General features: G+C 41.1%; 1 protein-coding gene across 3 annotated transcripts in view; it reads right to left on the bottom strand.

Moving 5' to 3' along the window:
• Positions 1 to 25064, bottom strand: part of CTHRC1 (collagen triple helix repeat containing 1) — a 31202-nt gene extending 6138 nt beyond the window's left edge. Inside the window, exons 1-2 of one of the 3 annotated variants that reach the window (XM_077268106.1) lie at positions 24822 to 25064; positions 8514 to 8735 (exon numbers count right to left, since the gene is read on the bottom strand). In XM_077268106.1, coding sequence (XP_077124221.1) covers positions 8514 to 8735; positions 24822 to 24947 — 348 coding nt within the window. In that variant the 5' untranslated portion in view covers positions 24948 to 25064. Of the gene's footprint in view, positions 1 to 8513; positions 8736 to 8891; positions 9000 to 9057; positions 9589 to 24821 lie in introns of those variants that run through there. The other 2 variants (XM_077268107.1, XM_077268108.1) reach the window with 2 other exon arrangements.
• Positions 25065 to 25729: the final 665 nt, after the last annotated feature.

The following is a 25729-nucleotide window of genomic DNA, read 5'->3' as shown; positions in this document are numbered from 1 at the left end:
ATCCCTGTACTGTGACATCACTGTGTATATTACCCCTGTACTGTGACATCAATGTGTGTATTATCTCTGTACTGTGACATCACTGTGTATATTATCCCTGTACTGTGACATCACTGTGTATATTACCCCTGTACTGTGACATCAATGTGTGTATTATCTCTGTACTGTGACATCACTGTGTATATTATCTCTGTACTGTGACATCACTGTGTATATTATCCCTGTACTGTGACATCACTGTGTGTATTATCTCTGTACTGTGACATCACTGTGTGTATTATCCCTGTACTGTGACATCACTGTGTATATTATCCCTGTACTGTGACATCACTGTGTGTATTATCCCTGTACTGTGACATCAATGTGTGTATTATCCCTGTAATGTGACATCACTGTGTCTATTATCCCTGTACTGTGACATCACTGTGTATATTATCCCTGTAATGTGACATCACTGTGTATATTATCTCTGTACTGTGACATCACTGTGTGTATTATCCCTGTACTGTGACATCACTGTGTATATTATCCCTGTAATGTGACATCACTGTGTATTATCTCTGTACTGTGACATCACTGTGTATATTATCTCTGTACTGTGACATCACTGTGTATATTATCCCTGTACTGTGACATCACTGTGTATATTATCCCTGTACTGTGACATCACTGTATTATCTCTGTACTGTGACATCACTGTGTGTATTATCTCTGTACTGTGACATCACTGTGTATATTATCCCTGTACTGTGACATCACTGAGTATTATCTCTGTACTGTGACATCACTGTATATTATCCCTGTACTGTGACATCAATGTGTGTATTATCCCTGTACTGTGACATCACTGTGTATATTATCCCTGTACTGTGACATCACTGTTTATTATCCCTGTACTGTGACATCACTGTGTATATTATCCCTGTACTGTGACATCACTGTGTGTATTATCCCTGTACTGTGACATCACTGTGTATATTATCTCTGTACTGTGACATCACTGTGTATATTATCCCTGTACTGTGACATCACTGTGTATATTATCCCTGTACTGTGACATCACTGTGTGTATTATCTCTGTACTGTGACATCACTGTGTATATGATCCATGTACTGTGACATCACTGTGTATATTATCCCTGTACTGTGACATCACTGTGTGTATTATCCCTGTACTGTGACATCACTGTGTGTATTATCCCTGTACTGTGACATCACTGTGTATATTATCTCTGTACTGTGACATCACTGTGTATATTATCTCTGTACTGTGACATCACTGTGTATATTATCCCTGTACTGTGACATCACTGTGTATATTATCTCTGTACTGTGACATCACTGTGTTTATTATCTCTGTACTGTGACATCACTGTGTATATTATCTCTGTACTGTGACATCACTGTGTATATTATCCCTGTACTGTGACATCACTGTGTATATTATCCCTGTACTGTGACATCACTGTGTGTATTATCTCTGTACTGTGACATCACTGTGTATATGATCCCTGTACTGTGACATCACTGTGTATATTATCCCTGTACTGTGACATCACTGTGTGTATTATCCCTGTACTGTGACATCACTGTGTGTATTATCCCTGTACTGTGACATCACTGTGTGTATTATCTCTGTACTGTGACATCACTGTGTGTATTATCTCTGTACTGTGACATCACTGTGTATATGATCCCTGTACTGTGACATCACTGTGTTTATTATCCCTGTACTGTGACATCACTGTGTATTATCCCTGTACTGTGACATCACTGTGTGTATTATCACTGTACTGTGACATCACTGTGTGTATTATCTCTGTACTGTGACATCACTGTGTATATTATCCCTGTACTGTGACATCACTGTGTATATTATCCCTGTACTGTGACATCACTGTGTGTATTATCTCTGTACTGTGACATCACTGTGTGTATTATCTCTGTACTGTGACATCACTGTGTATATTATCCCTGTACTGTGACATCACTGTGTGTATTATCTCTGTACTGTGACATCACTGTGTGTATTATCTCTGTACTGTGACATCACTGTGTATATTATCCCTGTACTGTGACATCACTGTGTGTATTATCCCTGTACTGTGACATCACTGTGTGTATTATCCCTGTACTGTGACATCACTGTGTGTATTATCTCTGTACTGTGACATCACTGTGTGTATTATCTCTGTACTGTGACATCACTGTGTATATGATCCCTGTACTGTGACATCACTGTGTTTATTATCCCTGTACTGTGACATCACTGTGTATTATCCCTGTACTGTGACATCACTGTGTGTATTATCACTGTACTGTGACATCACTGTGTGTATTATCTCTGTACTGTGACATCACTGTGTATATTATCCCTGTACTGTGACATCACTGTGTATATTATCCCTGTACTGTGACATCACTGTGTGTATTATCTCTGTACTGTGACATCACTGTGTGTATTATCTCTGTACTGTGACATCACTGTGTATATTATCCCTGTACTGTGACATCACTGTGTGTATTATCTCTGTACTGTGACATCACTGTGTGTATTATCTCTGTACTGTGACATCACTGTGTGTATTATCTCTGTACTGTGACATCACTGTGTGTATTATCCCTGTACTGTGACATCACTGTGTATATTATCCCTGTACTGTGACATCACTGTGTGTATTATCTCTGTACTGTGACATCACTGTGTGTATTATCTCTGTACTGTGACATCACTGTGTGTATTATCTCTGTACTGTGACATCACTGTGTGTATTATCCCTGTACTGTGACATCACTGTGTATATTATCCCTGTACTGTGACATCACTGTGTATATTATCCCTGTACTGTGACATCACTGTGTGTATTATCCCTGTACTGTGACATCACTGTGTGTATTATCTCTGTACTGTGACATCACTGTGTTTATTATCTCTGTACTGTTTGATTAATAAAGTTGTGCACTGCCTTAATACTAGCGGTGCTCAGGTAGGTTCCAACACCTTAACCATATGTAAAAAAAACCTGGCACTCAACTTTTTTTATCTGGAGATATATTTTATTATCAGCAACAAAACGTTTCGGTCCCAAACTGGACCTTCCTCAGTTACGTGCTATGCAGAGGATTTGAGAGAGATGTGCCCATGTAGGCAGATGATAAATAGTTTCCATGAAGATGCAGAGTATTAGTCTGTGTACAGCTGTATGGGCAAAACCCGTGCAGGGCTGTGACCGACGCGGAGTCTGAGGAGTGTCTATGATGGCGGGAGGCAGTTCACATCTAAGCAACAGCTCTGGGAGGGTATTCTGTCCACATGCAAAACAATTGAAGCAGAAACCATCCAAAAACTGACAAATTCAATGGACGAGAGAGTTCAGAAGCTAAATTCGAACAAGGGGTCCTACGTGCAAATGTAACATCACCTAGAATAAAGTTTGCACATGAAAACTGTTTGATTTCATTTTGTAATAAGCTGATAATGCTTATAACTTCACAATTGACCATTTTTTTGTTCAAAATAATAATAAAAAGGTTGAAAACTCTGCTGTGCATAATAATTTGGAACATGCATTTTGAGTGTTTATTTTTTTTAAAGATACTGTTTTCATAGGCAGTTTGTTCCAAAACATTGCAATTATACTAGAATAGTAGATGACTGGAAAATAACAATGACTGCAATTCAGATAGGTAATTTAGAGAAAATATGAGGAAATATTATTTGCATAATAATTTGGAACACAGTGTATATTATCCCTGTACTGTGACATCACTGTGTGTATTATCCCTGTACTGTGACATCACTGTGTATTATCCCTGTACTGTGACATCACTGTGTGTATTATCCCTGTACTGTGACATCACTGTGTATTATCCCTGTACTGTGACATCACTGTGTGTATTATCCCTGTACTGTGACATCACTGTGTGTATTATCCCTGTACTGTGACATCACTGTGTATATTATCCCTGTACTGTGACATCACTGTGTGTATTATCCCTGTACTGTGACATCACTGTGTATATTATCCCTGTACTGTGACATCACTGTGTATATTATCCCTGTACTGTGACATCACTGTGTATTATCCCTGTACTGTGACATCACTGTGTGTATTATCCCTGTACTGTGACATCACTGTGTGTATTATCCCTGTACTGTGACATCACTGTGTGTATTATCCCTGTACTGTGACATCACTGTGTATTATCCCTGTACTGTGACATCACTGTGTATTATCCCTATACTGTGACATCACTGTGTGTATTATCCCTGTACTGTGACATCACTGTGTGTATTATCCCTGTACTGTGACATCACTGTGTGTATTATCCCTGTACTGTGACATCACTGTGTGTATTATCCCTGTACTGTGACATCACTGTGTGTATTATCCCTGTACTGTGACATCACTGTGTATTATCCCTGTACTGTGACATCACTGTGTGTATTATCCCTGCACTGTGACATCACTGTGTATTATCCCTGTACTGTGACATCACTGTGTGTATTATCCCTGTACTGTGACATCACTGTGTGTATTATCCCTGTACTGTGACATCACTGTGTGTATTATCCCTGTACTGTGACATCACTGTGTGTATTATCCCTGTACTGTGACATCACTGTGTGTATTATCCCTGTACTGTGACATCACTGTGTATTATCCCTGTACTGTGACATCACTGTGTATTATCCCTGTACTGTGACATCACTGTGTGTATTATCCCTGTACTGTGACATCACTGTGTGTATTATCCCTGTACTGTGACATCACTGTGTGTATTATCCCTGTACTGTGACATCACTGTGTATTATCCCTGTACTGTGACATCACTGTGTATTATCCCTGTACTGTGACATCACTGTGTGTATTATCCCTGTACTGTGACATCACTGTGTGTATTATCCCTGTACTGTGACATCACTGTGTGTATTATCCCTGTACTGTGACATCACTGTGTATATTATCCCTGTACTGTGACATCACTGTGTGTATTATCCCTGTACTGTGACATCACTGTGTATATTATCCCTGTACTGTGACATCACTGTGTATATTATCCCTGTACTGTGACATCACTGTGTATTATCCCTGTACTGTGACATCACTGTGTGTATTATCCCTGTACTGTGACATCACTGTGTGTATTATCCCTGTACTGTGACATCACTGTGTGTATTATCCCTGTACTGTGACATCACTGTGTATTATCCCTGTACTGTGACATCACTGTGTATTATCCCTGTACTGTGACATCACTGTGTGTATTATCCCTGTACTGTGACATTACTGTGTGTATTATCCCTGTACTGTGACATCACTGTGTGTATTATCCCTGTACTGTGACATCACTGTGTGTATTATCCCTGTACTGTGACATCACTGTGTATATGATCTCTGTACTGTGACATCAGTGTGTATATTATCCCTGTACTGTGACATCACTGTGTGTATTATCCCTGTACTGTGACATCACTGTGTGTATTATCCCTGTACTGTGACATCACTGTGTATTATCCCTGTACTGTGACATCACTGTGTATTATCCCTGTACTGTGACATCACTGTGTGTATTATCCCTGTACTGTGACATCACTGTGTGTATTATCCCTGTACTGTGACATCACTGTGTGTATTATCCCTGTACTGTGACATCACTGTGTGTATTATCCCTGTACTGTGACATCACTGTGTATATTATCCCTGTACTGTGACATCACTGTGTGTATTATCCCTGTACTGTGACATCACTGTGTGTATTATCCCTGTACTGTGACATCACTGTGTATTATCCCTGTACTGTGACATCACTGTGTATTATCCCTGTACTGTGACATCACTGTGTGTATTATCCCTGTACTGTGACATCACTGTGTGTATTATCCCTGTACTGTGACATCACTGTGTGTATTATCCCTGTACTGTGACATCACTGTGTGTATTATCCCTGTACTGTGACATCACTGTGTATATGATCTCTGTACTGTGACATCAGTGTGTATATTATCCCTGTACTGTGACATCACTGTGTGTATTATCCCTGTACTGTGACATCACTGTGTGTATTATCCCTGTACTGTGACATCACTGTGTATTATCCCTGTACTGTGACATCACTGTGTATTATCCCTGTACTGTGACATCACTGTGTGTATTATCCCTGTACTGTGACATCACTGTGTGTATTATCCCTGTACTGTGACATCACTGTGTGTATTATCCCTGTACTGTGACATCACTGTGTATTATCCCTGTACTGTGACATCACTGTGTGTATTATCCCTGTACTGTGACATCACTGTGTGTATTATCCCTGTACTGTGACATCACTGTGTGTATTATCCCTGTACTGTGACATCACTGTGTGTATTATCCCTGTACTGTGACATCACTGTGTATATTATCCCTGTACTGTGACATCACTGTGTGTATTATCCCTGTACTGTGACATCACTGTGTGTATTATCCCTGTACTGTGACATCACTGTGTATTATCCCTGTACTGTGACATCACTGTGTATTATCCCTGTACTGTGACATCACTGTGTGTATTATCCCTGTACTGTGACATCACTGTGTGTATTATCCCTGTACTGTGACATCACTGTGTGTATTATCCCTGTACTGTGACATCACTGTGTGTATTATCCCTGTACTGTGACATCACTGTGTATATGATCTCTGTACTGTGACATCAGTGTGTATATTATCCCTGTACTGTGACATCACTGTGTGTATTATCCCTGTACTGTGACATCACTGTGTGTATTATCCCTGTACTGTGACATCACTGTGTATTATCCCTGTACTGTGACATCACTGTGTATTATCCCTGTACTGTGACATCACTGTGTGTATTATCCCTGTACTGTGACATCACTGTGTGTATTATCCCTGTACTGTGACATCACTGTGTATATTATCCCTGTACTGTGACATCACTGTGTGTATTATCCCTGTACTGTGACATCACTGTGTATATTATCCCTGTACTGTGACATCACTGTGTATATTATCCCTGTACTGTGACATCACTGTGTATTATCCCTGTACTGTGACATCACTGTGTGTATTATCCCTGTACTGTGACATCACTGTGTGTATTATCCCTGTACTGTGACATCACTGTGTGTATTATCCCTGTACTGTGACATCACTGTGTGTATTATCCCTGTACTGTGACATCACTGTGTATTATCCCTGTACTGTGACATCACTGTGTGTATTATCCCTGTACTGTGACATCACTGTGTATTATCCCTGTACTGTGACATCACTGTGTGTATTATCCCTGTACTGTGACATCACTGTGTGTATTATCCCTGTACTGTGACATCACTGTGTGTATTATCCCTGTACTGTGACATCACTGTGTGTATTATCCCTGTACTGTGACATCACTGTGTGTATTATCCCTGTACTGTGACATCACTGTGTATTATCCCTGTACTGTGACATCACTGTGTATTATCCCTGTACTGTGACATCACTGTGTGTATTATCCCTGTACTGTGACATCACTGTGTGTATTATCCCTGTACTGTGACATCACTGTGTGTATTATCCCTGTACTGTGACATCACTGTGTATTATCCCTGTACTGTGACATCACTGTGTATTATCCCTGTACTGTGACATCACTGTGTGTATTATCCCTGTACTGTGACATCACTGTGTGTATTATCCCTGTACTGTGACATCACTGTGTGTATTATCCCTGTACTGTGACATCACTGTGTATATTATCCCTGTACTGTGACATCACTGTGTGTATTATCCCTGTACTGTGACATCACTGTGTATATTATCCCTGTACTGTGACATCACTGTGTATATTATCCCTGTACTGTGACATCACTGTGTATTATCCCTGTACTGTGACATCACTGTGTGTATTATCCCTGTACTGTGACATCACTGTGTGTATTATCCCTGTACTGTGACATCACTGTGTGTATTATCCCTGTACTGTGACATCACTGTGTATTATCCCTGTACTGTGACATCACTGTGTATTATCCCTGTACTGTGACATCACTGTGTGTATTATCCCTGTACTGTGACATCACTGTGTGTATTATCCCTGTACTGTGACATCACTGTGTGTATTATCCCTGTACTGTGACATCACTGTGTGTATTATCCCTGTACTGTGACATCACTGTGTATGATCTCTGTACTGTGACATCAGTGTGTATATTATCCCTGTACTGTGACATCACTGTGTCTATTACCCCTATACTGTGACATCACTGTTTATAATCTCTGTACTGTGACATCACTGTGTGTATTATCTCTGTACTGTGACATCATTGTGTCTATTACCCCTATACTGTGACATCACTGTTTATAATCTCTGTACTGTGACATCACTGTGTGTATTATCTCTGTACTGTGACATCACTGTGTATATTACCCCTATACTGTGACATCACTGTGTTTATAATCTCTGTACTGTGATGTCACTGTTTGTATTATGCAATATATAGTGTTACATGAGCTACCACATACCGCGATTTTCCCCAGATCGATGCCGTAATTCAGGGCACTCCAGGCACATTGCTTGAAGTTTGGGGTCCAGGGCTCTTCTATACTCTCTCTCATGCATTCTCCCTTCTCTCCTTTAGTCCCATCACGTCCTGGAATTCCTGGTGTCCCTGGGATGCCATTCACCCCTGGAGTCCCGTCTCGGCCCGGAGGACCCATGCTGCCTTGCATACATAAACCATTATACTGCAAAAGAATAAAAAATATAAGATTAGCCAAACAGTATAATATACTATTGTTGGGGAGGCTACTAGGCCACAGTCCAAGGATGTTCCTTATATCTGGTGAAAACAAAGTAGCAAACACCAGACAGATGACGGTGGGTGGTTGCGCTGTACCTACCGTATATACATAAGATTATCACTGTATTGGGGCTATCTGTGCTCTAAATGGAAACTTATATAAAGTGGAACATTTAGCAAAAAGGAATATTTCTCATTGCTCCAACAATGAAACAATAAAATAAACTGCTAAATATCGTCACAAGTCTTAATTAAAAATCTCTTACTGTTTTGTGCCCATAGCTCCCAGGTAAAGTTATGTATCTTCTAGTCTGATCCTCTTTTGTTCACGATGACGTCCATCATTTCCCCGGTACCAGTGACAACTTTATAGAAGACTTGTCTCCGGGTCAAAAGTGGCCAGTTTTTACTACTATTTTATTTCTGCTGATTTCCTAAGTATTTTGAGATTTATTTTATTTTTTTTATTAAATCTTCCATACGATTCCAGAAATATGGTGTTTTTGCTTAAGTGCTACTTTTTAATGTTTTTTTCCAAGGGGGCGTTGGTCACATTGGTCATAGCTTAATTATACAAAGCAGCCTAGAGACACGCCCCCAAAGAACCTTGCCATAATAAATAATAAAGTAAGTAAAAAGGCCGATATCTCTAAAACTGTATGGTGGATTTATAAAAAAGAAAGAAGCATAACGGAGTACTCAAGGGATCAACGAGAATAAAATATGAGCAAGAAGTGGACACTTCTGACCCGGAGAGTGGTCTTTTTTAAGAAGTAGTCGGGGGCAGGTGGAAGGGAGATTGCAGGATCAGACTGCAGAGGATCACTCTGTTTCCATGGAAATAGAATGCTGTGCATAGGAGCTGTGTACACAAACATGTCGGAGGCTTTTAATAAAACCTTTTTTTGTAAAGTGACCTAATTTTTTTCACTTTTAGATGCATTGGAGCAGCATAAATGATGCACACATAAGACTTAGGGACGGTTAATATACAACTTATGGAGACAGATTTGCTCTTTGAGACAGAAATTAATCTTAGCCAGAATTTCACGCGATTTTTCACACAGTTCACACAATTTGCCTTTAGGATTCTTCAGTCTTAATCTCTTTAGAGCTGCAAATACATTTCCAACATAAATACGAACCCCAAAGAGAGAAGTCATTATGTCCGTATCTCCCCTCGAAGTTAACACTGATGCAAATTGTTGATTTTTTTTTACCATGAAAGTTTGTAGATTTCAGTTTCTGAGCTGGAAAATGTGAGTCAATTAGCTGTGAAATAAGAAATAATGAAAAGAGCAGTAAATCTGCCAGAAGACAGAACAAGAGCAGAAGTCTCTCTCCTGGCCAAAAATCACTTCTGATCCCCCGAGCCAGGATATATGAGTCCTGCTATACAGTCCCCGGAGCCAGACGTGGCATTGACTGTGTGCATTGTGCAGCCGTATAAGTATGTCTGCTATGAACGCCCTACATCCCTGCCAAATCCTTTTTTTTAGCCTACATCCAATTAGAAAATGTGCGGTAATTTGAGGTGAAACTATAAAGGATCTGCCAGATCACAAGCAATCTGCAAAAAAAAAATAATCAGAGCTTAAGAATCGCTGGAAGTCGCCGATGCCTGAAGACACTCTCCTATATTTATTTTTCAAATTTTATTATAAGGGTAGAACCTCATTTATGGGCTCAGGAAGGTGAGATGAATCTAACCTCCGAGTGTCGATTTCTTTCACGGTGCTTGGATAAAGCGTGAACCACTGGCATAACTTGAAACTCATGGGCACCAATGCAAAAGCTCCAAAGGGGCTCCCAATTATTGCAAGTCTTTAATAGTAGTGGTATTTTCATATACAGGGGGTACGGAAAGTATTCAGACCCTTTTAAATTTTTCACTCTTTGTTTCATTGCAGCCATTTGGTAAATTCAAAACAGTTCATTTTTTTATCATTAATGTACACTCTGCACCCCATCTTGACTGAAAAAAAACAGACAAGTAGACATTTTTGCAAAGGTAATAAAAAAAGAAAAAAAACGAAATATCACATGGTCATAAGTATTCAGACCCTTTGCTCAGACACTCATGTTTAAGTCACATGCTGTCCATTGCCTTGTGATCCTCCTTGAGATGGTTGTACTCCTTAATTGGAGTTTAGCTGTGTTTAATTAAACTGATAGGACTTGATTTGGAAAGGTGCACACCTGTCTATATAAGACCTCACAGCTCACAGTGCATGTCAGACCAAATGAGAATCATGAGGCCAAAGGAATTGGCCAAGGAGCTGAGACAGAATTGTGGCAAGGCACAGATCTGGCCAAGGTTACAACAGAATTTCTGCAGTACTCAAGATTCCTAAGAGCACAGTGGCCTCCATAATCCTTAAATGGAAGACGTTTGGGACCACCAGAAGTCTTCCTAGACCTGGCCGTCCAGCCAAACTGAGCAATCGTGGGAGAAGAGCCTTGGTGAGAGAGGTAAAGAAGAACCCTAAGATCACTGTGGCTGAGCTCCAGAGATACAGTAGGAAGATGAGAGAAAGTTCCACAAAGTCAACTATCACTGCAGCCCTCCACCAGTCGGGCCTTTATGACAGAGTTGCCCGATGGAAGCCTCTCCTCAGTGCAAGACATATGAAAGCCCGCATAGAGTTTACTAAAAACACATGAAGGACTCCCAGACTATGAGAAATAAGATTCTCTGGTCTGATGAGATGACGATAGACCTTTTTGGTGATAATTCTAAGCGGTATGTGTGGAGAAAACCAGGCACTGCTCATCACCTGCCCAATACAATCCCAACAGTGAAACATGGTGGTGGCAGCATCATGCTATGGGGGTGTTTTTCAGCTGCAGGGACAGGCGACTGGTTGTCATTGAAGGAAACATGATTGCGGCCAAGTACAGAGATATCCTGGATGAAAACCTCTTCCAGAGTGCTCTGGACCTCAGACTTGGCCGAACAAGACAATGACCCTAAGCACACAGCTAAAATAACAAAGGAGTGGCTTCAGCTGTGACCATTTTGACTGGCCCAGCCAGAGCCCTGACCTAACCCCAATTGAGTATCTCTGGAGAGACCTGAAAATGGCTGTCATCCAACGTTCACCATCCAACCTGACGGAACTGGAGATGATCTGCAAGAAAGAATGGCAGAGGATCCCCAAATCCAAGTGTGAAAAACTTGTTGCATCATTCCCACGAAGACTCATGGCTGTGCTAGCTCAAAAGGTGCTTCTACTCAATACTGAGCAAAGGGTCTGAATACTTATGCCCATGTGATATTTCAGCTTTTCTTTTTTAATAAATTTGCAAAAATTACTACATTTCTGTTTTATTTTCAGTCAAGATGGGGTGCAGAGTGTACATTAATGAGAAAAAAAAATGAACTTTTTTTAATTTACCAAATGGCTTCAATGAAACAAAGAGTGAAAAATGTAAAGGGGTCTGAATACTTTCCATATCCACTGTAGGCCAAAAGGACTATTGGGTCCCTTATGCTCCAGGGCCAGGGTGCGATTGCAATCCTTGGTCCTGTTGTAGTTACATCTCAACTCATGACTACAGAAGAGCGGTTCAGGTCTGTGAGGTGACTATCAATGGGCCCTGGGCCGACTACAACAGCCTGAGGTGGGGTAGTCCATGTGTTGACTGCTCTCAAGCAGCTCCTCTTAATATCTGCTATCGCCATAGTGTCCAGGGGCATAGGCAGATGGTAAAAGTGGGCATTGTTACCATAGGGTCAGGTGCTGATTTATGAAGTAGGTGGAAGGAATCTAATGGAGAGAGAAGCTCAAACAGGAGGCGACATCACTGGGTGGAGAATAGAGCTGGAGTGACAGAGGCTTCAGATTTACAAATAGTTCTTAAGCCTAATTTGCATATCAACTAAAACACTGATTTCTCACAAACAGAAGAACAGGTCGGCCATGTAACGGTATTCCTGGACTGGTCTTTGAAAGCTATACATACAAGACATATTCTTCAGCACAACAATATGGCCAACTATTTAGTGAGTGCAATTACTTAACCCATGTTAACACCCTTGCTGGGCAATGTACCATGAAATGAGAGGAGACCTTGGATAAATTATATAGCATGTTCCTGTCAACATACACTTTGTTGGGTAGGTTAGACTGCCTCTTTAGGGATTATCCTCTCCATAGCAATGCAGTTTCCCTGAGTGGCAGCCGCACATAGGACTCCAGGTAATAAATATTTAGACATTTTGTGGAGCAGTTCAATTAAAAGAATTAGCTGGCATGTCATCACTGGCTGAATCGTGGGCCTGGAATGTGAGGGGTGGGAGAAGGAGGAGGAACAGGCTCTCCAACTGGGTTTTCCCAATAAAGAAGGTGAGTATTTGGTGTTGAGTGAGACCCTTGCATTCTACTTATGGAACCTCTTCACATTCCTTTACAGCTCACATCACGAGTGTCAGCAGTGAAGTGGCAGCAGCTCTGCGTTCTTCATATGAGCACAGGTGCCTAGATTTACCCCGACACCTCAATCTTTCATCTCATTTTTCCATTATCGGAGCCCTTACCTTAGGTGAGTGGCATGTGCAGAACGCCATGCCAAATCCTACTAAATCCCCGGCTCCAGCCTTACCCCTAGGCCGGTTCAGATGAACAGAAGCAAAATTCATGCATTTTTCATCAAAATTGTCATTCGTATGCCTGTTTATTTACGTTCTTTTTTACATCTGTATGGCATCTGTTTTGTACGTGAGCACTTTACTAAATAATAACACAGTTTATGTGATCCTAAAGGGCTTATCCAAGACTATTTATTTATTTTACCATGGGCCTAAGAGCTAACAGGCAGGTAGTTGCAAACACCAATTTCCACCGACACTAAGCAGTCACAGACTGCTCATGGTGACAATTCAATGGCTACCGCTGTTGTCCTGTTGACGGAGCAGCGGCTTATCTTCTGCTTTGCTCTGTTGAAGAAGAGTGACTGCCAACATCATGCTAATTGACAGCTGGCTCCCCGCTGCCTTACTGCAGGGAGCCGGCGGACGATCAGCATGATGTAGGCACTCTCGCCCTGTCAATAGAGCAGCCCGGAAGAAGAAGGAGCTGATCTGTTGATGTAGAGCAGCTGGTATCACCGGCAGGGGCAGTCAATGACCGCTCTGAGCCAGGGCCGGACAGAACAGGCAGATACTTAGCAACTACCTGATTGAGAGTTTTTAGGAAAAAAAATAGTCTTGGATAACACCTTTAATAATTGTAACAGATTAGGTAAACATGCATGAAATATGGATGGTAACCTGTCTGTGATCTTTTTTTATGCACACATTGACTTACAATGGACGCGTCTTATCCAGAACATAGATCAGAGTAGTGCATGCTGCGATTTTTACACACAGACCATTGTTAGATATGTACAAACCTTCATATAGACTACCATGGTGACTTTTATTACATTGGTCCATGTGCTGTCTGTACACTTACAGTTTTCATACCGACAGTGTACGTACCGATTATACACTCATCTAATCGAGCCCTTAAAGTGCTCACAAATTTATTAAAATCAGCTTACAATAGACTATTATAACTAAACATGTAGATCTGCACAGGAAATATACACAGTGTCAAAATTTGCTCCCCAAAAATCCTGGGGAATTTGCCACATTTTTCATCCTTTGCACTGTAGAGTTAAGCCCATGGTGAAGCCTATAATACCAGCCAACGTCTGCTGTGAAACTTCTCTATAGTGAGTGGATGACATTTTGTAAAATCTCATCCTCGATGCTGTTACTGTAATGCACAAGAGATGTTCCATCCTGCAAATTGTAATAAATAATATGCTACATTTACAACCCATGAGCACATACCCTAATAACTTACCAATCCCTTGTCCAAAACAGTGGTTACTCGGCTGCACGAAAAATGTATGGACCCCTTCTGCCCGATTCATTGAGACCGGCGTAGACTAGATGAAGGGGCGTGATGGAGTCAGATGCTCCCGATTCATAAGGACGTGCAGGTCTCTCGGTGAATTAGGAGCGTCTGACGAGTGGCCTCCATGCCAAGCCAGAAATCTCACTCCAGTCAGGATCTGGAATGCAATTTCTGGCATAGGGAACACCCCAGAACATCATTAATTAAATGAGCTGTGACGTCACCATTATTTTCTGGTGGGCAAATCCGCATTTTTTTTTCTGGAATTGTCTTTTTTTTAGCCTTTTTTGGTAATTTCCTGAGCACTTTTTTGTTGTCTTTGGCCGCCAGCAGATTTTTTTTTACCGTTTTTCCAGCACCTGGTATTTTCGAGATATTTTTCAATTCCAAGCAACAGTGACGAGACCTCTTGCAATTTTCAAAGCAAAAATGATGGCAAAATGCTCAAAAAGACGCTCCAACATCTTCTGAGCTTCTTTTGAGCCTTACGATTGTTATTGTAAAGTACAGTGTCATTTCCGAGCAGAAAAAAACGCTTGAGGAATAGTCTGGTCACTTCTTTTAACCGTTTGGCATTTTTGGGATTTTGAAGTGGTTAAAAGACGTGTAAAAGACTGAGCATGTAAACAGCGCGCTGTTTTAACAAAGAATTACATATGTTCTGGGCACTTGTTTATGTGCGTTTGGGAACAGGCCTGAAAAAATGCCTGAGAAAACATTGTGTGCACATAACCTTATTATTTGGGAAACCAACAGAAAGTTTTCAGTCAAAAAATTAATTTTCCAAAAGCAGGCAATCCTTTAACTCTAGTACACATTCAAAACAGCATCTAAGAACACTTGGACTTGCACACAGATTTTAAAGGAACTCGGCAGCGAGGTTGTTCCAAATATCTTAGAGAACTAATCACTGTGGGTGTAGACGTGCTTATATCCTTATTTCTCTTTATATACAGTGGCATGTAAAAGTTTGTGCACCCCTGGCCACAATTACTGTTATTGTGAACAGTTAAGCAAGTAGAAGATGAAATGATCTCTAAAAGGCCTAAAGTTAAAGATGACACATTTCTTTTGTATTTTAGGCAAAAAAACCTCTATATATTTTCAGCTTTTACATTTTAAGAATTACAAAAAGGAAAATGGGCCGGTGCAAAAGTTTGGGCACCCTGCATGGTGAGTATCTAAAAGCACCCCCTTGTGCAAGTATCACAGCATGTAAACATGTCTTATAAGAGTCTTCCAATTCTTGTTTGAAGGATTTTTATCCATTCATCTTAGGAAAATTCTTCCAGTTTTGTGAGATTCCTGGGTCGTCTTGCACGCACTGCTATTTTGAGGTCTGGTCCTAAATTTTCAATGATGTTCAGATCAGGGGACTGTGTGGGCCATTGTAAATCAAGAATTTGTTGAAATTTCATTGAATCCATTATTCCCGTAAAATGTTCCTCATGTCATTGGCAGAAATACAACCCCAAAGCATAATTGATTCATCCCCATGCTTAATGGTTGGCGAGATGTTTTTTTCCTGAAATCCTGTGTCCTTTTTCAACCTTTTTGGCCAAAGAGTTCTATTTTAACCTCATCAGTTAACAGGAATTGTTTCCAAAATGCATCAGGCTTGTTTAGATGTTCTTTTGCAGACTTCTGATGCTGAATTTTATGATGAGGATGCAGGAGAGGTTTACTTCTGATGAACGTTCCATAAAAGCCATGTTTGTACAGGTGTCTCTGAACAGTAGAAGAATGTACCACAACTCCAAAGTCTGCAGTCAAGCGGGAGTTCTGATTTGCCTCTCTAGGAGCAGCTCTCAGTGAAATTTGTTTAGTCTTTCTGACCTTATTTTAACCTCCTCTGTTCCTGTTAAGAAATGTCAGTTAATTATATTTTGAACTGAAGAAAGGGCAATTTGAAATCGCTTTGCTATCTTCTTACAGCCTTCTCCTGCTTTGTGGGCCTACACTATTTTCATTTTCAGAGTGCTACTCAGCTGCTTAGAAGAACCCATGGCTGCTGTTTTCTGGCACTAGGTTAGAGGAGGCTGGGTTTTTATAAAGCTGGGAAATTTGCATCACCTTGCCTTTCCTAATGATGATAATGAAAATGCCATAACCCTAACAGGCTAATTAAGGTCTGAAACCATAGTCAAAGTTACCAGAGCACATAAATCTCCAGGGATGTCTGACCTTTGCATCGTCCCATTTTCCTTTTTTTAATTTTTAAAAAGTAAAAGATGAAAATATATATATGTTTTGCCTAAAATACAAAGGAAATGTGTCATCTTTAACTTTAGCTCTTTTAGAGATCATTGGTCAAGTCACTCATGACCAATAGACAACGCCAAAAGCGTCTTACCTGGGCCAAGGAGAAAAAGAACTGGACTGTTGCTCAGTGGTCCAAGGTGTTGTTTTCAGGTGAAAGTAAATTTTGCATTTCATTTGGAAATCAAGGTCCCAGAGTCTGGAGGAAGAGTGGAGAGGCCACAATCCAAGCTGCCTGAGGTCTAAGTGTGAAGTTTCCACAATCAATGATGGTTTGGGTAGCAATGTCATCTGCTGGTGTAGGTCCACTGTGTTTTATCAAGACCAACGTCAGCGCAGCTGTCTACCAGGACATTTTAGAGCACTTCATGCTTCCCTCTGCCAACAAGCTTTTTGAAGATGGAAATTTAATTCTCAGCAGGACTTGGCACCTGTCCACACTGCCAAAAGTACCAATACCTGGTTTAAAAACAACAGTATCACTGTGCTTGATTGGCAGCAAACTCGCCTGAATTAACCCCATAGAGAATCTATGGAGTATTGTCAAGAGGAAGATGAGAGACACCAGACCCAACAATGCAGATGAGCTGAAGGCTGCTATCAAAGCAACCTGGGCTTCCATAACACCTCAGCAGTGCCACAGGCTGATCGCCTCCATGCCATGCCATTGATGCAGTAATTGATGCAAAAGGAGCCTCGACCAAGTATTGAGCGCATTTATTGAACTTACATTTCAGTAGGCCAACATTTCGGATTTTAAAATCATTTTTCAAGCTGGTGCTATAAAGTATTCTAATTTACTGAGATAATGACTTTTGGGTATTCATTGGCTATAAGCCATAATCATCAACATTAAGGGTATGTTCCCACCGTCAGAAATCGGCAACACTTTGGACGTAGCACATGTCCGCTTTGCCAAAAGTGCTGCCGGCTTTTGAACGCAGGTGATTCCGCATCTGTTCATTGAACACAATCACCGCGTCCAATACATTGGAAGGGAAATATATCTTGCGGAGACTGAGCGTCTTTGCAAGATAAATTGGCATGCTGTGGTCTCGAAAGACGCGCCGCATGTCCGTCTCCAAAGGGAAGCCAGATACGTCCCTGCACGCATAGTGGAGATGGGATTTCTTCAAATCGCATTCACTATCCTGTAACATCTGGCGGCTGCGGGTTGGATGCTGCGGATGTACGCAGCGTCCAACCCATAGCGTTTACTGACCGTGGGAGCGTACCCTTACAGAAATAAACACTTGAAATAGATCACTCTGTTTGTAATGACTCTATATAATATAGGAGTTTCATTTTTTGTATTGAAGAACTGAAATAAATTAACTTTTTGATGATATTCTAATTTTGTGAGAAACACCTGTATGTCTAAAAGTAATACTGTGAGTCTAAGTTTTTAAAAGTGCAAATTTAGATACTTTTAATGAACATGCCGCCATGTGTTAACAGTAACACGATAGCCGCCGTTGTCTTCACTGTTGTAAATGTTAGCAAGAGTACAATTTTTGGATATTATTCTCCAGCGTATAGTGCCAGTAGTTGGTATAAATAGCATCAGATACTGTAGGATGTTACTTTGGCATCTGCTTTATAATCACTGAGCCAAAATGTTATTATTACAATGGTAAGAAAATAATTTTTTTGTGGACTGAATATGCAATAACGAAAATGATTATCGGTTCCCGGGAACAGGCATTTACTTCCTGTCAGTGTTACACTATTGACAGCAGCATCTAAGGGGTTAAAAAGCAGGGATTTTTTTTTTCTTTCATGCACCATTTTCAGATCCCCCAATGCCTTCATAGTAGGGTCAGCAGCCACAGTTAGCTATTTATCGTACTTGCTTCTCTACCTGACTGACTTTTTGTAAACTTGTCATTTTTGGCTTGAAAAAGGCCTATCATGGCCAAAACGTTGCTTGATTCATCTGCCTCATTTGTAACTACTGCTATATGCTTTTTAAGAAAGAATAAAAGTTATTTTTAAACCCAAAGAAAATTTTGTCTGGTGCCCCAGATTCTTTGGGACTTTGCTACCCTACCTTCCTCATAAATGAACATGCTGCTCCTCCTCCTCTCTGCCATTACTACAGCATGTATTAGTCATCAAGGACTATGTGAGAGCCACATTAGCTAATAGCACTGCTATTTCTGCAGAACAGCCTGGTGGTCCAACACAAAGTCTAACTGGTCACTTCTCTGGGGTCTACTGGGAGATCACAATTTACTACTTAACCCTCAGTGTTCTAAAAAATTGGGCTCCATTTTGACCTAACATCTAGACGGATACTGGAGTTGCAGTTTCATCCCTTGAGTTGGCCCTTGAGTTTAGGAGGCTCAAAGGGTCCCTTTGGACCATATGACAAGACCACTCATTTTAAACATTTAAGATAATTGGAGGCCATTTTGAATATTCTGCATCAGGGCTTGAGAGCTTCTACTTAAGCCATTGCCTCTAGGAGTCCCTTTTTAGGGGAAAGTTCCTACTTTTGATCCAAATCCCTCTTTGTGCCCTACTTATAAGTCTTCTTTTTTGACCTACTGATAGCGGAGAACTTCTGTTTTACCTTTATAACAACTTATCAATAATTGTGAGCTATGATATGCATTAAAGACCTATTCCAGCCTAAACAAGTTATCTTCTATCCACTAGATTGGTGATAACTGTTAGATCGGGGTGGGTTTCCTGGGACCCCATGATCAACAACCTTTATCGAAATGTACAGAATTATTAGACAGCTTGTTTTCCTCAGGCAAAATAGGCTAAAAAAAAGAGATTCAACTGCCTCCAGAGGCATAGCTAGGGGTTTGGTTCAGGGGTGGAGAAACTTTTGAATGGACCCCAAACCAGGTAACCTGATTACAAATATGGTGGAACACCCTAATATTGGGCATAGATGAACCTCAGTAGATGACTGAGCTGTTACTAAAAAAGATCTCTGTACAAAGACCAACACTGATATTATCGCCATATGGAGGCCATTGTAGTGCTGCGGCAGCACTCTGTACAGTGATGAGGCAGTGACCCAGCAAAGTTGGGTCTCTTTAATGTTCAACTCATATAAACACAGCACACAATATCCTCTGGATTACAGTCATTAAACACGCCAGCCCACCTGTGACCGGTTGCCGTGTGCAACTGCACCGCTGTGTCAATGTCTCTTTACTCACAGCAATACACAGTTCACGATATCCTCTGGATCACAGCCGGGAACCATTTCCTCTAGTTTACAGTCACTAAACACGCCAGTCCACCTCCTGAGACCAGTTGCCATGGGCGACTGTACCGCTGTGTAGTGCCAGGCTTTTCAGCTGCCTTGGCCGTTTAGCTCCGCTGGCCTGTGTTGACTCACACACAGGTGGAGCTCCGCAGAGTCTCCTGCTCCTCCAAACACCAGACTGGCACTGACTCTGAACCTGACACACCCAAACCCTATACTGCAGGGTTTTTAAACTAGCAACCTGTGGCCTTCAGCCCCATGGAAAACCCGGCCCAGAATGAAACGGACTGCATGACTATCATCCTGTAGTTTGTTTCAAAACACAAAAGCCCGAGCAGGTTTTCCCTATATCTGCCTTGGACAACCAGCATGTCCAAGACCTATACTGATTTTAGTCTGCTTTGCAACCACAGCTACGCCTGTGACTGCAATGCACTCTCATGGCCTCAATATGGCTCCATGCACATCCTGGGGGGGAACATACAGCGACCCTCACATCTAACACCATTCACTGTCTCACACCATAGAGTAGTAGATACCAATCCTGCAGAACATCAGAACATACAGTATATGAGATTACAGAACAGTTATTGATGATGACATACAGTTGACATTCTTTCTGGTGGAGTAATTCACTTTTCCCATCTTTTCCATCTGGCCCAGACTGAAATGACAACTTCTCCAGCCAGGATTCAGCTGCAGAGATTACAACAAAGACGCATATGACTTCTCACATTTCAGGCAATGTCTCCATCTATTCCCAACCTGCACAACTCGTCATCCAACTTATACCTCAATACTGAGCCGCTGCTGCCTTATGTGTCCCTATTACTGCACCTACTGTGTGCACTCTAATTTTCCTCCTACTGGAGCCCTAGATTCCTCTTTCATTGCTCACAAAGTATGATGTCAACAAAACTGCTCCACAAGCACTGTAAGATACCCCACAGTGAATTCCTCCACAGTACCTTACTCAAGCACAGTATGATGACCCTACTATATCCCACGTCTCAACTCCCGTGGAACAGTATGGTGACCCCAACACAGTATGATTCCCCAACTGTGACCCCCACACAGCCCTCCATGCAGTATCATGAACAGTACATACATACAGTATATTGACCCCACACTTCTACACACTAAATAATAGCCCCAACACAGCCCTCCACACAGCATGATGGACCCTACACACACCTTCACCCTGTATAATTGCTTTATACTTAATACAGTATAATTCACTCCGCATAGTCCTCCATATAGTATAATGCAACCCATAGTCTTCTGTATAGTATAATGCACCCCATAGTCTATTCAGTATATTGCACCCCATTGTCCTCTGTATAGTATACTGCACCCCATAGTCCATATAGCATAATGAACCTCATAATCTTCTGTATAATATAATGCACCCCATAGTTCATACAGTATAATGCACCCCATACTCCTCTGTATAGTATAATGCACACCACAGTCCATACAGTATAATGCACCCCATACTCCTCTGTATAGTATAATGCACACCACAGTCCATACAGTATGATGCACCCTCTAGTCCTCTGTATAGTATAATGCATCCCATAGTCTATACAGTATAATGCACCCCATAGTAATCTATATGGTGCCCTGTCACAATGTTGTAAAAAAAAAAAAAAATTACTCACCTCTACATCTCATTCCCCCATTGCTTTCTCTGGTCTCTACAGCGAGGAGAGTAGAATCTCAGTATAACAGGCACCATGTAATGATATCATTGCACCTGCTTTGCTAAGTTGTCAGATGCCGAAGAAGGATGAGGGAGGAAGTAGTGTCAGCGGACGCTCCCTCCTTTATCATTGCTTTCAACTGTAGGGTCATTTAGGATGCCGATAGAGTTGAAGTTGCGATGACTGGGGAGGGGGCCTATGTCAGCGCCGATACTGGGCCCCCCGCTAGTCATTGCAACTTCAAAAGCATGTTTTAGGGTGGCACTGGACCTGTCTCCCATTAGGGCCAGAGACTGATGTGATCACCTATGCACAGTCCTATAGGGATGATAACACATGAATAAACAGAACTTGCAGCCCCCTAAGCTTTGTGATCATGATGACCTCTTAGTCTCTGTAGTCAGGCCAATACCTTCCCATGGTAGAGCAACATTAGAGTTTCGAGACAGAATAGATGAATCATTCAGTAGATATTTAGTCTTTGCTATATTTATGTTACATGTCTAATCCCACTTTAAAGCCCCCGCTATGTGACTGCAGGCAATATGGGGAACATCATGTTCAATAGACACAATCATTTTGAGTTCTGACGCAGATTCCTAAGAGACTCGTTAGTCGTGGTTACAGTCTTGCAAACACAGACTAACATTCGGCACATCCGCACAGACTGCAGTTTTACCACGGTTGGTGGCCCGCTTTCATTTTTTTTATATAAAGAAGTTGTTCTAAGAAAACTTTTTTGGAACTGCTTTTATGAAAAATGATGCCCAAGATATGTAAAAAAAAAGAAAAAAAAAACTCAGTACGAGCTCCCAGGTATGTATACATTGCCCAAAAGCAACTCGAAACCCACAGAAGATGTGCAAGGATTTGTTATCACCATTAGAGGTCTGGCTTTCGGGACCCTCAGCAATCTAGAGGACCAAGTGGTAGAAGCCCCTTTTGCAGTCTCTCGGCACAGTGTCCTCACTCACTATGAAAGGAACGCAAAATAGCTCCTTACTAGTGACCCGATTCCTGCACTGCCAGACATCGGAGCTGTGATATGGAGGACCATCTATGATCATGGTGGATGGAGTTTTTTTTTTAAGGAATCTTTTGTTCTGCTCCAAAATACACTTGAAAAATTGCTCAAAAAACTCTTGAAAGCCTCTTCCTATTTTTTTTCTTCTGTAAAACAACTTGCTGGTCTTATTTTCTGTCTTTTGAGCGTTTTTGTTCCACTTCAGATTTTGAAAAAAAACCCGGTGAGAGAAAATAAAATGCATGTCACTTCTGCAAAGCGGCTCCTGATGGAAAACGCTCCAAACCATGGCACCGCCCAACCTCAAGGCTGCAACATTCTCTTCAGGACGATACTGTGCACATATTCGTCTTATGTCACTTCTTTGATCCGCTTCAGGGTTTTGAAATCTTAACACAATTAACATATTCATTCTCCAGGCTAAAATAGGATTAAAACGCTGATGAAGACGCTTTAGGAAAACAACTGCTGGAGTTTTCCTGAAGCTTTTTTTTGCCTGAGAAAACTTGATTCCGCCGGAGTCTTAAAGACGTCTGCACACACCCAAGGAAGGATCATTTCATTAGAAAACCTGGTTTTGAATGATTTATAAAAAAAAATGTGTGCAGAAACCAAAAGTGTTATTCCTAACTACAAAATATACCTCCTATCCACATGTGTTAATTTTGTAATTATTGGGGTCTGACTAATGGGACCCTCACCAATCTCGAGAAAGACTCTCTAATATTCTCCATCAGGATTGAGTGGTGGGTGCATGTGTGCACTACCACTCCATTTTTTATGGAATTTTAAAGAGAATGTGCCTCAGGTTTTTGCTATCTGAGAGCAGCATGATGTAGAGGCTGAGACCCTGATTCCAGGGATGTGCTACTTACCAGGCTGTGTGTTGCTGCTTCAATAAAATTAGTGTTTTATCAGCATGAGATTATCACTACAAGACTAGGTATCTCTTGCCTCCTGGTCCATTGTTATGCGTAACCCCGCCCACACCACGGATTGGCCGCTTTTTGGTTACACTGTGGATAGGCAGAAAGCTGCCAATCAGTGGTTTGGGAGGAGTAATACACAGATCATCACTGAGCACTGCTAGATCTGCAGCAGAGAAAACAGAGATTGTATCAAAATGACACCAAGGAGCCCAGCAAGTTACACATCGCTGGAATCAGGGTCTCTGCCCCTAAATAATGTTACTCTCAGATTACATAGCAAAAACTTGCTGACAAATTCCCGGCTCAATTACCTTTCAAAGCAAACACATTTTGAACAAATACTATCATACAATCCCTATACAATACCGCCATACAATGTATAAATCGTAAAGGCTTATCATGTTAGGTGAACTAAACACGTGCACCAAATTATTATAATCGCTGTGTAATTCCATGTCCCACAGGAGATTACAGTCTCATCATGAATTCAATTATCCACTAGAACTAAGATCACGGAAAATGTGGTAGGAAAATGTACGACTTAGAGAGCGTAAAAAGGGGTTATATGTGAAAATTCCCAAAAATACAGAAAATTTTAACATTTAAAAGAAAAAATTAACAATCTCAGTTTTATAAACAAATTCTAATCTATAATGTTACTTTTATCACGACGGGTCAAATCAGCAGATGGATAGAAACGTAGAGATGTACTAAGAAAAACCTTCCATAAACTGTAAAGAACCAGCAAAAAACATCTGCATCTACTTAAGACACGTCCTCCACCCACATATCACAAACTATACACATAATGTGTATCAAGCATGCGAGGCCACGTTATAGCAGACACAATGAAGACAAAACATGCCTCGAGGACATCCTGTCTGTTGTCTGGCCAAGAACTGTAGACCTTATCAGAACCTTCTAAATGACCATCTAAGGTCCTCCAAGGAGAAACATCCTATAGGGAAGGTTTAACTCACTCTGTCTATGATGTCCAGGTCTTTCTGTCGCAATGTTCTTTGCTTCACCTTTTGGTTGTCAGGCTCAGATTCAGAAAGGAGAAGAAGACATGATGTGACCAGAAGAACAGCCCAAAGAGAGAACATCTTGGGAGAAGATGGAGAGAAGAAAGGGAACTTTTCGCAGGCACAGGATGAGAAGTGTGCAGCAGTGAATGGAGGTAGTGAGGGCTGCAGCTGAATCACACACTGTCTGCTTCTACTGAAGGACTGTGTTATTACATCTCTGACTGGCCAGTCCCTGGGGGGATAGAGGAATTTTCAGCTCCTGAATTTTAACTCCTCACCGCAGAGAACACGTGCAAACTCTGAAGACTAACAAACCTTTTATTGTCATAAAATAGCATTGCTTCCCCCCAAAAGAAATAAATCCAAAAAGTTTTGTTTTTCTTTCCTGAAGGATCAAAAGAAACCTACTTATAAAGAAGTGACTGAAGTACCGTGTACACATTTGTGAAAACTCTACCCAATAAGTCAGGGTGCAGTCTGACCCATCAACCAATACTTGATGGTCAAAAGAAAAAAGAACAAGATGGTGGTGCTATATGGAGGCAGGAGATGTATATATAGAGTGCCTTGTGAAAGTATTTAGCCCCCTGGAACTTTTCAACCTTTTCCCACATATCATTCTTCAAACATAAAGATACCAAATGTAAATTTTTGGTGAAGAATTAACAACAAGTGGAACACAATTGTGAAGTTGAACAAAATTTATTGGGTATTTAAAATTTTTGTGGAAATTCAAAAACTGAAAAGTGGGGTGTGCAATATTATTCGGCCGCTTTACTTTCAGTGCAGCAAACTCACTCCAGAAGTTCATTATGGATCTCTGAATGGTCCAATGTTGTCCTAAATGCCTAATGATGATA

This window comes from Ranitomeya variabilis, chromosome 6, assembly GCF_051348905.1.
Source record: "Ranitomeya variabilis isolate aRanVar5 chromosome 6, aRanVar5.hap1, whole genome shotgun sequence".
Classification (NCBI taxonomy): domain Eukaryota; kingdom Metazoa; phylum Chordata; class Amphibia; order Anura; family Dendrobatidae; genus Ranitomeya; species Ranitomeya variabilis.
The sequence above is the reverse complement of the archived record's forward strand: the minus strand, read 5'-3'. Positions and strand labels throughout refer to the sequence as shown.